Source organism: Lissotriton vulgaris, chromosome 2_1 (genome assembly GCF_964263255.1).
Source record: "Lissotriton vulgaris chromosome 2_1, aLisVul1.2, whole genome shotgun sequence".
Lineage (NCBI taxonomy): Eukaryota > Metazoa > Chordata > Amphibia > Caudata > Salamandridae > Lissotriton > Lissotriton vulgaris.
In genome coordinates, this window is record NC_141687.1 from 1,544,651,186 (window position 1) to 1,544,668,704 (window position 17,519).

The 17,519-nt window shown below is 42.4% G+C and overlaps 1 protein-coding gene across 1 annotated transcript in view; it reads left to right on the forward strand.

The window, feature by feature from the left end:
• The window catches only part of ESYT3 (extended synaptotagmin 3), a 280,270-nt gene that overhangs the window by 230,020 nt on the left and 32,731 nt on the right, over positions 1–17,519 (forward strand). Inside the window, exons 13-16 of the mRNA XM_086957414.1 lie at positions 7,039–7,098; positions 7,199–7,264; positions 14,528–14,593; positions 16,911–16,997. Coding sequence (XP_086813540.1) covers positions 7,039–7,098; positions 7,199–7,264; positions 14,528–14,593; positions 16,911–16,997 — 279 coding nt within the window. The remainder of the gene's footprint in view (positions 1–7,038; positions 7,099–7,198; positions 7,265–14,527; positions 14,594–16,910; positions 16,998–17,519) is intronic.

Here is a 17,519-nt window from a genome sequence, read left to right on the forward strand (position 1 = left end):
TGCAGCAGCGAATAAACTGCCAAGAGTTTACTGCAATATGTTTAGTTCTTCCAAGGCTACGTTTTGATGGCCAGGGAGAACCAGATTAAATACCGGAAATCTGATTGTCTTTGGATTGTCTGCAGATCGACTTTGGATAGTTGTTCTAGCTCAGTTTCGTCTCGCAGAAAGACTGAGAAAATAGGCGAAATACACCCAATTCACCAAATATTTCCACTCAACCCAAATTTTAAGTTGTTTAAGGTGGAAAGTAGGGAAATTTAGTTTCTACAAAACTGGAGCTAAAACTAAATAAGGTCCTGCTTTAATAAAAAAAATTAAAAAATCCACTTTTATGATGGATGGCTTTTTCCCAGTTGCTTGTGACTTGTTGATGCACTGCAGGCGGACATACGACCTGCACCAATCCACACACACACCTCTGGTGAGTCAAAACCTCTTCCATTGATGGGCCAACCAAGGATGGGCCCATCAGGGTAGAGCGGATGTAGCTCGGTGGAATCTCCTCTTTGGTCAAGGATGGCATTAGCAAGGTATTAAGACTCTACAACCAGCAGTGGTGCCAACATTGAAATATGGTCAGTAAACATAAAGCGTGCAGCTGTGCTGCACATCCAAACATCCTCCTTTCAACAGTGTGTCTTTTTACACATCTACATCAGATGCCTCTGACACAGCTCAAGCTCAGCCATCAATGCCAGTGTCAAACGTATGGGAAACTGCTGCCTCGCTGCTTGCTGTTTGTTTTCATTGTTGCTGTCTTCACCTGTGATGGCTGCTCCCTGAAAATGCAAATACCGTCTCCATAAATACTTTTCCCTCGTGCGGTGGCTGCTTAAAGCTAAACAGTATACAAATGTTTCCCGCTATGCCAGTTCACCAGATTCTGCATTGCGCCAGTATGTGTCTGGCTTGTTTATTTTCGACAGTAAATTTCAGTTGCAAGTATACAGGCTTCACATTACAACTGCCTACATTACTGATCTTCACCAAATATTTAAATATACAGCGACTGGACTTTGGTTTCACCCAGAGGGTTATGGCTCATTATGGGTCATTGGGCCTCTGTTAGGCATCCTCCATACAGGGCATTGCTGACAGGCAGACAAAGGCACAGTTCACTATACTTTCATTGCAGCATGAAACACCTGTGGTTTGCTTCACAAGATGTGTTTTAAAAATATATCAAATGGCAGCTCTGATGAAAGTTGGAATGGCTTTAACATTTGACAGCAAGAAGTAATGCATTACATATTTTTATGTCATCTGTGTCAGCTCCAGACCGATTGAATAAAATACAAATACCCCTCTGTGTTTCCGGAATGAGAGGTCGTGTCTCTTGTAAAGTTGGCTACAGATGCTTGTCGCCCTGCTCTTCATGCTTGAACTGCTCGTATTTTTCAATGCTGTCATAACTGATTTGCATATGGTGACGATCTTACATAACAACACAAAGAGGCAAATAATTATCTAATGGAAAGCTACACAAAATTATGCGGCATGGCCATGCAAAGATATAGGTTCTGTGTTTCAGTCAGTCCTGGGACACAGAGTAGTGCTATATCAATGAGAAGCAGCAAGGTTGAAATGCATTAAGTGTTGATGGTGTCCTGTGCTTGTTGGGTGTGGCTTATTAAGTTCTGGACGGACTGCTCGATTTACAGCAACAAAAACGTTTTTTAATGGCCTTCCTTTAAAGTGACACCTCTGCATAGAAAACAATAGAATGCTGCCCAAAGCAACTATCACTGCCAAAAAAGATTCAACATTTTCATATTTTGATCTTCTGTGCTTTTAGCCTTTGCCTCTTTAGTAGCTGGGTGTTTGTGACTGTTACCTCACCTTGTTTATTAACGTGCTGCAGACTTGAGTTTTCAAAACATGGTTGTTAGATCTGGGGGTCTCTAGTTGGCAATGGAATGCGTCCTTCCTCAATGCTTGCGCAGAGTAGGCGACTCGTCGTGAGGACATTTACCGGTGCTGAGGTGATGCGTAGATTCTCGGCCTGCGGGCCCGTTGCGGTGCGCAAGATGGCGCCTTGATGTGATGCAATGATCTGGTTGCGATACGAGAAGATGGCGCCCTTGATGCGATGCGATGATGCCCTGGCAGCTTTACGACGACTCTGTTCTTTGGAGCCGTGACAAGCCCTGCGACATGCTTCTCCGGTGATGCGACAGCAGGCAGCTTCGATGAACGCACGCTTCCAGGGAGATGCGACGAAGGCTCGCTTCTCCGGCGTTGCGATGATTTCAGGTGTGCCGGCGACACGCTTCTTCTTGATGTGTCGCGCTTCCAGCTGCCAGCGGCACGCAAGTGACTGGAGTCAGAATTGCCAGCAAGGAAATTCAGGAGGGAGCTGGACGTGTAGTCTTTTGTCCCTGACACTTCAGCAGGAGGCAAGCACAGTTCAAGCCCTTGAAGAATATTCTGTAGATGAAAGTCCTTACAAAGTTCCTTGTCCTTTCCCTTGGCAATGAAGCAACCACTGCAGGCCAACCCAGCAAACAGCACACTGGCAGAGGGGCAGTCCAAACTCCTGCAGCTTTCTTGGTTCTTCTCCTTGGCAGAAAGGTCTCTTGTCCAGAAGTGAGCTAATTTCTTGGGACCAGGGTCCCAATATTTATACCCCATAATCCTTTGTTCTCTGAAGGCAGAGAGGCCTCTGCCTAGTCCAAACCAGTTCCTGAGCACCTTGCTTACATGACTTTCTTCTTCCTTTCACTGTGCAGGGCAGAGACATCAGACACCCAGCAGGAGGTGGAGCCAGCACAGGGGAGGGAAGATACAGCTCTGGAGCACTGTGTTGACATGATCCCTCCTCTCCTTTCACAGTGCAGGGCAGAGACATCAGACAAGCCACAGGAGGTGGAGCCATCATTGTAGAGGGAAGGCCCAGCCCTATTCAGGTCCCAGGTGCAACTCCTCCCTCCCATCTAGATGCAGATCTCTCTATTCACCACTGGGCTGCCCCAGCCTGTCTCCTGGAATCCCCCAGCCCTGTCACTCACAAACCCAGACAAGGAATATACAGCCCAGCAGAGGCGGCCTCAAATGGTTAGGCAAGCAAATACCTACTTTCTAAAAGTGGTATTTGCAAACACAGAATATTAAAATAAACTTTACTAAAAGATGTACTTTATTATTCTGAGTTTAGGCATACTAAATTCGAATTTCCACCATGTTCCGTGAGTCAGTTAGGATTATAAGAATGCAATAATCTAACTGCCCATTCTGGCCTATGAGAACAGGTAGCCTTCAATAGTGAAAAACGAAAATGGCTGAGAACATGCTACACACACCAGAGCATGTCCTACCTTATACTTACAATGCACCCTGCCCTTGGGCCTAGCATAGGAGTGTCTAATATGAAGCAAAGGGAAGGTTTAGGGTCTGGCAAGTGGGTGCACTTGGCCAAGTCGACATGGCAGTGCTAAACTGCACATAGGCCTTGCAATGGCAGGCCTGAGACACACTTTGCAAGCTGCGTCTGTGGGTGGCACAACCAGTGCTGCAAGCCCACCAGCAGCATTTGATTTACAAGCCCTGGGCACACAGGGTGCACTGTACTAGAAGCTGACAAATAAATCAAATAACCCAATCATGTAATAACCAATTAGTACATTAATTTAACTTAGGGAGCACCTGCACTGTGGCACTGATTAGCAGTGGCACAGTGCCCAAAGCATAAATCCAGCAAAAACATATCAAAACAGAGGAAGCTATCCGTCAAAATGGAAGGGAGACTCACGCCAATGATGCCAGGTCTAACAATGGTGTTTGAAATTTGTGATAGAGGAGAAAGACCTTCCAATGCCAATCAACATGTCACTGGCACTCTGGTGGCTTGCGGTGCCAATTCTGCTGCCACCTCTATTGATATGAAATAATGCTATTCCTACACAAGTGCCATTTCCTGCATTCTCCCTTGTGTCTTTACTGAAGTGTTCTGATAGATAATAACATTTGGGAATGTACATTTGTAGAAAGTCTACTGTCCATGCTCCGGGAAGTCTCCTTTGTCTAGCAAGAAACTTCTATGAAGCCACATTCTCATAATGAGACACTGAAGCCTTTGAACCACATAATCTATGTTGGCAGTGGACGTGTGTCACTGTACAGGACCGATCTAACCACTGGGAGACATGGAAAGCCCTGGAGAGGCTTGAAACTAGAAGAGTGCTTTCAGAGGTAATTGAGCGGAGCCATCTTCAGCCCACCAACAATAGTCTTTTTTTTATTTATTATTTTTAATTTTTTTACTTTAGCACATGCTTTACTTGCTGCTGTAGATAATGGTGATGTTGCATTCTCATTTCTCACTTGCGGTTCGAAGTACGTAGGCCTACTCTTCCTTCTAGAAAAGGAATGGAACGCCATTGCATGTTTCTGGCCAGGCTGGAGAGTACATTTTTATTTTTTCTGATGTAATTGCCACATTAGATTGCTTTGACTGATTAGGCAGTTTCCACTGATGCATGATTTCCAACATCTTTGCATACTGAGTAAATAACTATTACCCACATAGCCAGAGGATTCCGAAACCCCTTATGAGTTACCCATCGTATTTAAGAAATAGCCATTATTGTTCCACATAGGCCCAGGTAGTTCTCCATGGTATCATGCAGTACAAGCTGGAACCGGCAAAAGCAAAAATAGAGCCTGCTTAACAGGAGCTTTGTGATTTTGGAACCAGAGTGGGTTTTGTCCAAAGGGGAAGGGGGGTTTAGCTGCCTCCTTTATGAGGAGAGCTAATGGCACATTTCTGTATTATCGACAGATGTGAGGTGTCTATATATGGCCTACATTACAGGTTTTGATGCAGGTCTTTCACTTTGCAGTTACAGAAAGTGTTGATGGCCCTCACCTAAAGCCAGGCTGGGGCTCCCTGTGTAGATATTCAACCCTGTCTCTGTGCCAGGGAGCATCTTGCCCTGTCTGTTGAGGGGCTGGGGGGGGGGGGGTGTAAGTGTATGTGGAACCAGCAGACTCCTTCCTCCTATTGAAGCCTGTAGTAACTGGTGGTTATGTAGGTCTTTGCAGAGCAGCTGGTAAGACTACTGCTCTGACAAGCTGTACAGGCATGGAACTGTACAAGTTCTCCAAATGTAATGCATCACTCACTAAAGCAACATAATATGTGCAGAGGTAAATATTCTGTGCCCCCGCATGGAGTAACATGTACAATGCCATCCTAGCAATGTTAATGGAAGACTACAGCGCAGTACGGTTTTGTAGAAGCGTACTGTTTTTAGGCCTATACGCCTGTTGTGTCTTCCAATTTCAGCCTCTGTTTTGGTTATAGTTTCACCTTCCTCTGCAAGATGAAGTTTATTACCTTATGAGGTCTAGCTCACTCTTCTTGGCATGAATTTTTTTACGCCTTCAGCTACTGCTTAGTACTGACATTAACTTTCATAAATCACTTGGACAGGCGTTTTAAAATTATATTCCATTCCAGACTTCACTTTGAAATCCTCTGAGTTGTTTGAAGCAGGTCATCCTCACTTCTAGATGTGACCAGATGATCTGGACCCTAGGGTAGATTGTATGAAATGAAGGTGACTTGTGTATAGGAACCCTTTGAAATGTAAGACCAGTAGGTAAGTGCACCTTAACTGTTTGCGATAACCTGTCCTGATAAAAGAGAGGTATGCAGAAAAAAGACAATGATTTAGTCACCAAGAAGAGAGACGACCACACCTAACATTCGAACCAAACCCCACATAACCTAAGGCAAAGGGGCAGGTTTCAACAATGTCAACAATCTCTAGATGGGAAACAGTTTGCTAAATGGAAAGCTGAACTATACATGCATTTTTAGTGTAAACCATGGCCTTGTGGAGTGGTACTGCCACTGGTTATTTGCTCCAAATAAGTTTCCTGCGCAGCTCGAAAGCCTGCTAACAGCATGCCCTCCTAAAGGGCCTGCGTGTTGATCCCTTGTTTATCTCCTACATAGATTACTTTAGCTGTCACAGGAGGACATTTTGGCATCTTCTAAATTACCAGTTTATTCACAAAACCCCTGAGTTGAATCTAAACATGGTGGAAAATTACCAGTCTTTCATTGTGAAATGCTCATAGTCAGGAGGTAGTCTTTGACATCAGTTGAACCTTTTTTCATAGTAAAGACGTTTATAATATCACTAGGTGATATTCTGCCGTGAGTACGAGCGTATGTGGTTTCAAACTTACTAGCTAGTTTGCCACAAAAGGCTCTGCAAGCCTTTGCAACAAGGATGAAAGCAGCTGGCTTTACGGCCTCCTCCTGTGTGCACCCTTTTACTCCACACTCATTTGAACAGTTTCAGTTTACCACTAGGGAAAATAAGAATACTGGCTCAATTTTTATACTTAAATAAGGATAACACATTCTCTCTGTTCGTTTTTTTTTTTTTTTTTTTTTTTTAAAGCCATAAAATAGGAGAAAAGTAAGTTTGGAACTTTTGTTGTCGTTGCAAAACGTTTTGTAGCAAGGCTTACATGAAGCATGTACGATGTAGTTCCAGGAAGAGCAGACATATGCCCGATTTTCAGAATAACCGCATAAGATAAATATACATCCAGTGGTTTGAAATGGAAATAGTTTGATAGTCAGCGGGCTATCCTGAAAATTTGTCATGGATCCGCCCCCCTGGACCAGATGCGGATACCCCTAGCTTATACTCATCGCTATCTTAACTGAGAATCTCGACCAACGCAACTGAGAAAATTATAAAACATTTAATATTTCAGCTCGTCTACACCGATGATGAAAGTATCAAGGTGTACAAAACCAAAAATCTGCATTTTCAGTACCTAATGGTTCAAGCTGCCGATCAGTGCAAATTTAAGGAGAGTAGAATAATATTCTCCATAATATTGCAAAAGGATTTCCAGATCGGTGCATGCTTATCAGTCTGTCCTTACCCCGCAGAGACAACTTATATGTTTTTCAAAAACTGCTGGATCAATGTAATGCTCTCCTGCCATCGGCAGAACTTTCTAAAATGTTCACTTGTGTGGAAATATATTAATCCTATTTTTTGTTTTTAGGCAAATGGTGAAGCCACAGCAATGGTCATTGTGTATTTGGACAGTGCCTCCAACCTTCCTGTAAGTTTGCATTACATCCATGTAGCTTTTTATGTGCAGTGCCTTTTGTGAAATGGTGTCATCCGTTTTAAATCCTTTCATTTTTTTTAAATTAATGCAGAAACACCATTTTGAATATTCAAATAGCGAATACGGGGCAAGGAAGATGAAAAACAGCTACATTAAGGTAAGCAGTGTGTTGGTCAGTGTGAAGAATACGTCCTAGTAACCAGTGGCTTCTGGTGACATTTGGACGTGGTGGAGCGTAAATGTTTGGTATGACTTTTATGTAGTGAGCAACGCGGGCAAGCTTAATGGACAAACGTGGGGTCTGGGATGAATCCTCCTCCAGAAGATTTTTTTTTTCTTTTTTAAAAAGGTCTGTAGATCTTCAACCACCTCTTTCCTTTAAGGCACCCTCTTTTCACTCTTTCCCGAATGCACTTCCTTGCATCTCCCTCACTTCACCATGTCCAAACAGACACTGCACTTACTCACATTTAAGCAATTTATTTTAATTTTTTCCTGTAAGTATTTTGCCATCTGTGCACCCACTTCACACACATTTTCACAACATTGCAATTATAACTGGAATCCATGACCATTGTTCTGTGTGCTCTGCAGAGAGGCCAACCCACTGACAGGCACTTTGCTTTGGCTTCAGCATCCACATCACAGCTCTCAATCAAAGCCCTTCATGAACACCAGCACAGCTCAAAGTATGCACAGAAAAAAACACAGAAAGAAACACAACATGATTAAATAGCTAACTGTCTAGGTAGGCAAGATTAAGTAAAACTTGATATAAGAGAGGAACTAAATCGCTGACATGCATTACCTTAACATTTTTAACACTCATTGTTCATAAATCAATCCATGTTATTGCCATTAATGTTGTTAAACACACAAGATGATGGACGGAATGTTGCACAATGGCAAAACATTCACCCCCAGTCACAGATCTAGGTTTAATCCATCCTTATTTTGCTCACCAAGCCACCCCAGTTCAGACACGGCCATATGCAAATCAGTCTTGACCCTGTGCCTCATGGAACAGTCCAGCCCGAACTGCCAAGCCATGTCTTCCCTAGACCGGAATTCAGCATCCTAGGACCGGTTTCTGGCTATCAGCCGTCTTCAGCTAGGATAGCTTGACTCCAGTGGCTTAGTGGGCACGGGACCCATGTCTGGGTATACCCTTCCCACATAGGGTGAACAGCAAAACACACAAGATGATGGACGGAATGGTGCACAATGGCAAAACATTCACCCCCAGTCACAGATCTGGGTTTAATCCAGCAAAACACACATGGATTAAACCCAGATCAGTGACTGGGGGTGAATGTTTTGCCATTGTGCAACATTTCGTCCATCATCTTGTGTGTTTTGCTGTTAATGTTGTTAAGGGCATGAAGATCGGGCCAGTTTTAATGTCATGCAGCAGATAATTGTCTATTGTAAGCATGCATCTCTACGTTGCCCTTGACTCTGATATTTGTATCAACTTCACAAGAACCCTGGCCATCTCGTCTTTTGCATCCATTTAATGGGGGGACTAGTGCTGCGGCTCCACTTCTAATGGAGCCAGCTTCTTGCAGCCATAGCATGGGGTGTCACAGTGGGTGAGGTTAGCATGGCAGGTGGTCTCGGAACAAAATACATAATAAAAGATTAGAATTTGAACAATTACCATTACCAAGGACAAGACACCAAAACACATGTGCACAGTGCTTGCATCCAGTCCTACATGACGGCTGCTCTCACGCAGGTAGGGAGACGCCAGTGCCCCAAACCATGACGCTGACATCGTCGCTGGCCTATAGAGAACACTGCCATAGACTTCAATGGCAATGATTCATTATGAAGGGCTTTAGAACAGTAAGCCCTGCGTCATGCGACACAGTTTAGAGAGTTGATTTACTGCCTGGCTTCCGTCTCTTGATTCAGAGCGAGGCAGGGCAGGCAACCTGGGACAGACAGCCCAGGCTTAAATACATTGATTTATTTAGAGATACGATCATATCTATAAAAAATATCTATCTACTTAATATTTGTACAGGAATGTGAAGCAAATAATTTTAAGGGGTGCAGCCCCAGAGCCCTAATGGAGAATCCGCCCCTGTTAGTAACACTCAGAAACCACGCCCACAATACTATTCCCTTTAGTGTCATTGACAAGTCCTTGCAAGGTTCTATAATTGTAGCTCAGTCAAGCATGAGCCCCGGAAGGCTGATAATATGAGCTAATTCATATTCCAAAAAAAGTACAAAATTGATTTGTGAAGATGGTTAATCAGCGTATTTTTGAGGTCAAACTGTCGATTTCGGAGTTGGGAATATAAAATAATAGACTATGGTTGGAAACCAGCCTGTTATATTGTCTGAAATCTGATATTTTCTTAAGTATTAAAATTATGCCGTAGCGTTATTTCATGAAGTAATTTATTGTGCTGCTTTATGAGTGCAAGACTGTACTAGGAACTCTTATGTATATAGTATATTGGAGGACCTTACAGGAATCATGCCTCTTTGAGTACATTTTTACATTATAACCTCCTCTTCAAAAACCTCGTTTTAATCAGGTGACATTACTGCCTGGGCTACCGCAAATGGCTAGGTGCCACATTATTTTTCTCTCCGTATTTGTTTTAAAAAAGAAATTGGAAACTAAAATAACGGCCAATCAAGTATGTAATTGTTTCCAGTTTTGTTTTTAATGGCTGATTTGTAAAATATATACGCACATAATAGTAAAGTAAGATTTGATGGCCACGTAATGATCTAATTGGTTAGTTCTCCTATTAGGGTGGGCTCAGAGTCTGAAGTTATTGGGTATACTGGGTATTGTGCTCTTGCTGTAAACATCTGTATGCAACTTGCAGGGGTGGGCTTACCAGTACTTGCCCTTCCATAACATCTGGGTAATTACAGAATAGATTCTTTAACACGCTGCTAACTGCAAATGCCACATAGAAACAGTTACTAACTGGTGAGCACACCCTTGTTCAATAGCACCATGCTTTGGACAAGCAACGTATGTTGGGAAAAGCTGCTTTTAATCTATGTACTTTTAGTGCTTCTCTCTGAAACCTTTAGGGATGTTATTTTCATGCTAACCAGCATTGCTTATGTTATTCTATTTTGCACTTTGGTCACCTTATTGTCCCATTTCTTTTTTCACTGTGTTTTTTCCATCTAATCCCACACATTCACATTTTCTCATAGATCGACGTACATCTTCCCCGCTTTGGTGTAAATGTTTGTGTTATTGACATTCTGGTCGTTCGTACGGTCTACAGCTAACTGCCCTTATACTCTTTGCTAACACTGCTATTATAGTCATGGAGAAGTAGGTGCATTCGAGACCTTGTTTAAGGAACTACATGTGCACTTGAGTGAGTTATTTTGCATTCAGGGATCAAATGTGTTATAAGGGGATAAAGTACCCCCTGCCATACAGCATAAGGATACTGCAAGTCACCGAGGATTTTCATAATCATATAGAGGAACGAGGCCAAAGGCAGACCTCCGATGTGACTCGCAGTAGCCTTATGTACGCAAAGTGGTACTTTATCCTATATAATATATGGTTACACCATCACCTTTCCCACAAAAACCACTTAAAACCTTGGCGCATAGCTCTTTCATATAAAAGAGTGAGCATGTTTGCATACATGAAGAATTAAAAAAAAAAACCCTAGTTCAAAATTAAATTCATCAAAAATCTTTGATATTTGTTGCAAACAGATATTCGAAACCGCTCAATACAAGTCATTTAAAAACATAATAATACACTAGCTCAAAGTGTAGAAACATGCAAAAGATTCTAGCTCCTGTCTAACTGTATAAGGCATGCAAAAAATGAACAAGTTCTTTGCTTGTCGTTGTAAGCTAAAAAATTGAGAAGAAAGAAAAGCAACATTTCTTTTTGGTGCTTTAAACAGCTGCTTCAATTATGCTCCTTGACCAGACCTGCCTTTCACCTCGGTTGCTGGTAGCAGGCATTGTCAAGTCAGAACTCAACTGTAATAATTTATAATAGTTGAGTTCTGATGTCCTTTCTTTGTAATCGGTGGCTGGGTGCATCACAAGTCACCGAGTATGAAGAAATTTGTACATGGATTACAGAATCCCATGAATTCTACTGCAACAATTAGACAGACCAGCACTGACGCAGGTGCAGGTGCAGCCTCGGACACAAATGCACATTTTCATTGGGCCACTGCAGCATTGTTTCATGTTGAGAAAAGGTGCAAAGTTGTTCTTGGCAATATTTTTACTGGGCATTTATATAATAATGTAGTCCATTACAGATGATGTGAACCTAATATAAATATAAATGTGCAGCTTGTGTTGCCGTAAAATGCAGGTTGTATGTTCAAGTGTTTAAATTACTCGTTATTTTCTCTTGTTCGTGTATCCAGCATGTGATTAAGAAGGTTGAGAAATTATAATTTTCCTAGATTATTTTTTATAGAAAATTGTTAGTGTGTAGGAGAGACGGGCAAATAAGTACATTTATGCTTTTTTCAAACTTGTATTACTGAATTCAACCTATACTATTAAAACTTCCCTTCACATAGCTGCATGCTTGATGGTAGTCTATCAAAATCCTTCAGTGCTTTCGTCAAAACAGAAGGTTTTGGGAAATTCCTCCCATAAAGTTTACGCCACGTTATGCGTTCCTAAAGTTTAGTTCATCATACATATTCTTAAAGTTCACCTAGATTCTACCTGATTGGCATTACTACAAGTTGCTAAGATCTAATTTGCCGTCGTCTTGTCTCATAATCAGAAGCTGATATAAGTCAAGTCAAGTCAAGTCAGAGAATTTATATAGCGCACTACATACCCAGAGGGTCTCAAGGCGCTAAGGAGGGGGAGGAGGATTACTTGTCAAATATCCACGTTTTAAGTTGCTTTCTGAAGGCTAGGTGGTTCTGGGTGAGGCGAAGGTGAGTGGGGAGTGAGTTCCATGTTTTAGCAGCCAGGTAAGAGAAGGATCTGCCTCCCATGGTGGTCTTGTTGATGCGAGGTACAGTGGCGAGGGCTTGGCTGGAGGAGCGTAGTTGGCGGGAGGGGGTGTAGAAGGACAGTCTTGAGTTGAGGCATTCTGGTCCGATGTCGTAGAGTGATTTGTGTGCGTGGGTTAGCAGTCGGAAAGTGATTCTCTTATTGACGGGTAGCCAGTGGAGGTCTTTCAGGTGACCAGAGATGTGTTCGTTGCGTGGGATGTCTAATATGATTCTGGCTGAGGCGTTTTGGATTCGTTGGAGTTTCTTTTGGAGTTTAGCGGTAGTGCCTGCGTAGAGGGTGTTTCCGTAGTCCAGTCGGCTCGTGACCAGAGCATGGGTGACTGTTTTCCTGGTTTCGGTGGGGATCCAGCGAAATGTTTTTTTGAGCATGCGAAGAATGTTGAAGCAGGATGAGGATACTGCGCTGACTTGTCTGTTCATTGAAAGTGAAGAATCCAGGATAACGCCTAGGTTCCGTGCGTGGTCTGTCGGGATGGGTGCTTTTCCAAGGGCTTCTGGCCACCAAGAGTCGTCCCATGCAGAGGGGGATGTACCTAGGATGAGGACTTCTGTTTTATCTGAGTTCAGTTTCAGACGGCTGTGTTTCATCCATTCAGCAACTTCTTTTATTCCTTCGTGTAGGTTAGTTTTGGCGGTGCTGGGGTCCTTGGTGAGAGAAAGGATCAGTTGGGTGTCATCCGCGTAAGAGATGATGTTGAGGTTGTGTTGGCGGGCGATGGTCGCGAGGGGGCTCATGTATACGTTGAAGAGGGTGGGGCTGAGAGAGGATCCTTGTGGTACGCCGCAGATGACTTCGGTGGCCTCGGACTTGAATGGTGGAAGGCGGACTCTCTGGGTTCTTCCGGTGAGGAACGAGGTGATCCATTCAAGTGCTTTTCCATGTATTCCGATGTTGCTGAGGCGTTGTAAAAGGGTCCTGTGGCAGACTGTGTCGAATGCTGCAGAGAGGTCGAGGAGGATGAGGGCGACTGTCTCCATTGTCCAGTAGAGTTCGAATGTCGTCTGTTGCTGCGATGAGGGCGGTCTCAGTGCTGTGTTTTGCTCGGAAGCCAGATTGTGAGGAGTCGAGGGATTTGTTGGCTTCGAGGAAAGCGGCGAGCTGGTTGTTGACAGCTTTCTCGATTACTTTGGCCGGGAAAGGAAGAAGCGAGATGGGGCGGTAATGGCATTGACTGAGCTGCTCGATTAGCAGGGCATGATCTGACTCTCCAGTAGGTCTAATGGTAGCCCATATTACACTGGTCAGGGAAGGACAAGACCATATTGACCACATGCATTAGTGTGGTTTGATGCCAAGGCCTTCTCAAACCCAGATTTCAGTTTACCAGGCGTATTCAAGGCTCCACATGGGCCTGCTGCAAAATTGTTTAAGGATTCTGTACACATATAACTATGATGGAACACAAATACATGCTAAGGCCGGGATGGAATAAATGGAAAATGTAGATCGTAAGATACACATGGCAACATTGATGTGGCCATTATCTTGCAGCAATACCCAGGGAGAAAGAGATGGCTCACTGAAAATGTTACTGATTGGCATGTTACTCATTTCATGTACTGATTGTCAACCCAAGGAATGGAAAGACCGAAGTGTAAACAATGTTTAAGGTTTCCCTAATGGTTGTTGGTCAATTGCTCTTTCCTTTTTGCGCTAATACCTCATGGACTCATCATACAGCGGGTACTTGTGATGAAATCAGATTTTGCTTAGAGGTTATTCAAGAACATTTATGGTCACTGTCTGGTTCATGTGATAAGTATTTAAAAGGTTACGCAGATAAGGATATTTTTTTAATCTTCGTATAAACTTGAAATAAAATTAAAATTCATAGTTGTAGTCTGCCTTACCCGTCACTGTAATTGTACTGCACAATTGTGACCCTTCTATAGACCAAAATAAATTAAAATAAAATTACCTTTAAACATTAATTCCCTCATAGAGATGTTGATAAAGCCAAAGATGCAATTCCGATGCTTGCATTAACAGGGCAAGCAGCCTACTGTAAATTTCATGTTGAAACGTGTGCTTCAGAATGTACCACAAGTGTGTATCACCATGTGCATTTTACGGTATCCCACAGTCCTCTAATCAGCCTATTAACCATACCTGGAGCTTTCTACAAACCTCTTCTTCCTTTTGCTCCCTGTTACTTGGCTTCCCAGCCTCTTTGCTGCCTTGCAGAACTGACTGTTTTGAACTTAAATAGTGAACCTAACTAAGTCATTTGCTTTTCATGCATGAATTTATTATTGTTAAAGGCTTGATGGCAATAAGCATTTCACTGCATACACGATAGTATGTTCATTATTTCTAGTGAGTAAAGCCTTTTCATATATTTAGGTGGGCTTGCATTTGTCTTTGAACAACTGTATTAATCACTTGTTTTTTCCTTTTGTGTTCGACAATGAAGAAGAGCGAAAACGATCCAAATTCCTACGTTCTGCTGTGTGTTGGAAGCAAAAGTTTGAAAAGCAAGGTAGGATATTTAATGTGCTGTATCGATCAGAAGGGCCTTCTTCAGGTAGTACTCTGAACGTGGGTCCGCAGGACATCTAGACCAGCACAATACCACCCAGTACAGAGCGCTTGGAGAGAGCGAGGAGCCTACCCTACCGTTAGAGGACACTGCAGCTGTTCTCTCATTGCTGGTGAACCTCATGTGTATGGGAGCATTCTTGAGTCAATAGAGTGATGCTGATGGGTGTAATTCACTAGCAGATTAAAGCTCTGAGGTGTGCCCAAAGCTAGTGCTGCCCCTTTGATGGTGCTCTTTTGAGCGGTGCTACTGAGTCATGCAAACGGGTATCCTTGTGACTTGCAATGGTCGGTTCTTATTGCCATCAGAGGGGAGGAGTGCCCGAGCCCCGCGCCACCATGGAACGCGGTACAGACGCCAGGCAGGGTTATTAAAGTCACTAAGATACTGCTACCATTGCAGAGACGGAAGACACATGTTGTTGGCCACCATGGGATACCCCTTAGGCGAAGCAGTATTTATTCTAATCTGCCTCATAAAGTATTTTGTGTCGCTTCAATGCCTTTGAAGCATGAGGTGGAAATGCAGGAAATAAAACAGCCTCATATTTATTTGTGAAGAGACTATTGAAAATGTCAACACCAAAATTATCAATATGCAGATCCATCCTGCTTAAAACTGTGCATTCACGTCATAAATAAAATTAGCCTGCCTTCCATGTGGCACAGAGATTGGACCGCCCACCTAAAATAAGAAGCGCCCCCCAGATAAATGTTTTCCCACTCATTTCCTACGTTTGGGACTGAACTCTTCTATGTGCTCATTTTGTGAGGGTATGCAGCATACTCGTAATGCGTACCATAAGAGCAGCATGACCCAAGATGGGAGGCTTATTTGTTTTTTGCGACTCCAACACCTTTTCTGCCATTTGCTGATTTTCGGCATCTAACCTTTGAAGCCACTTTCGAGTGTGATTTGAGGAGCTGCAATATCACAGAGGATTACATTTGGGAAGCAAATTAGTACCATCGAGCTTGATAACTCTACCAAATGGAAGACAGAGGTGTATGAATTGCATTTCATATGATAAAATGAATGTTAACTTGAAATAAATACATGCATTCTATTAGAGAATTTGCTTTCTGTGAATATTTCCAATAGTATGATAACAAATTATTTTCATATACGCCTCACTCCTCTGCTTTTTAGGTTATCATTTTTAACAGTGAACTTTGTAACTAGTTGTTAATATTTACAATTTAAACATCCTTCATGAAACAGTGTACAGTTTAATGGAAAAATATAAGCATTAATTAATACCCTAATGATGTACAATAAGCAAGTGAAATAATAGCTGTAGTTCAATGCCACAAATATGGATTCTTCTAGGTGTTTCTAGCTGAAGAGGTCTTGGCATACATTTTCGGATTCCTTCATATCTAATGGGAAGGGAAGAGCCTAAATACCAATAATGGATCGCAAACATTTGGTCGAAATTTGCAACCAGTAAAGAATTTAATGAACTGACCTAATCACTATTAGGTTGGTTTGCTAACTTCCAATTCAGAGTGGGTCACAATCTTACCTACCTCATGAATATTAATAAGGTAGGTTACAAATTGCAAATCATTCCTCTTCATGGCCATCACAGGGGTGGTGGCCTGCTAGGGTCAAAAGACCACCATGTATGTGATCGCCTTTAAATAAGTTAGCTTTTTAAAAAAATGTATCTAATTTTTCTTAAAATAAACCGGGCTGCGTTTATCTGGGCCCCTGGATCAATGCCTATTTACCAACAAACGTTGTTTTTTTTTTTTACATTCATAAAGTGGGAGTGGCTGCCAGGGGCCCATTCCCTGCTGCAAAGGTATTACCGCCCCAACTCGGCATTCAGTCATTTTTCAATGGATTTCAGTTGCAAAACATTTATCAATTGCATACTGATTCGGTATTTGGAAGGGACATTTATGCATGCCACCTCCACATACCAAATAGGTATGGGGTCGATGTTCCATATTCATAATCAGTAAAAGTTTACAGATTCCTAAAATGGGGTTAGTACATTTAAAAGAGCATTTTTGTGCGCTCAAACTCTGAACTGGAGTGTTTGCAACTGTAATAATGCTTTGTACATCTGGTTCTAAATGCATTACATAGTGTTAATTCCTTTATGGAGCATTGTCTGCCTAGTAAGCTGCCGCTTTTTGTATTCTGCATAAGACGCATCTGTAGCAGATACTTTGTAAACTGTTTTTTGTCCTCGCTCATTTTCTTGGTCTTTGAAGTAATTCACATTTCCCACTTTCTTTTCTTACAGGTCTGTTGCACAAGCAAAGACCCGGTTTGGGAGGAGGCTTTTGCATTCTTCATCCAGAATGTTCACTCCCAGCACCTTCACATTGAGGTTAGTGGGTCTATTTGATTTATTTTTCCATCATCCCCATATTCATACTGGTGCTGTGTGCTGTAAAAGATATTCTTTTAATATGCTTGCATGTGAAGTTATCTACCATAATTGCAAACAGAGGTGTTCACCCTCACTAAACACCCAGTCTTCCACTTTCATGTTCTAAATCAGTGCATGGGACTGGTAGCCATCATTTACTTCAAATGAACCAATTGAACTTTCACACTTTAACAGTGATCGGTAGAACATTAAAAGGTTGTGTCCGTGTGACGTGGACTCGTGTGGTGGCCCTAAAAATGTGAGGCCAGATAGTGTGCTGGCAAAACCACCCTTTACTGTAAAATGGTAGTGAATTAAGGACAAAGGAACTAATTCGCTGCATATATGGGGTTATTTGTGATTCAGGATACCGGGGTCACATACGCTTCAGAACTGTTGAACTACTAGAGACCAGAGTTTCTATATGAAATAAACAATTCTTGGAGTCATTATCAAAATGTATACATCTAGTGTTCATTT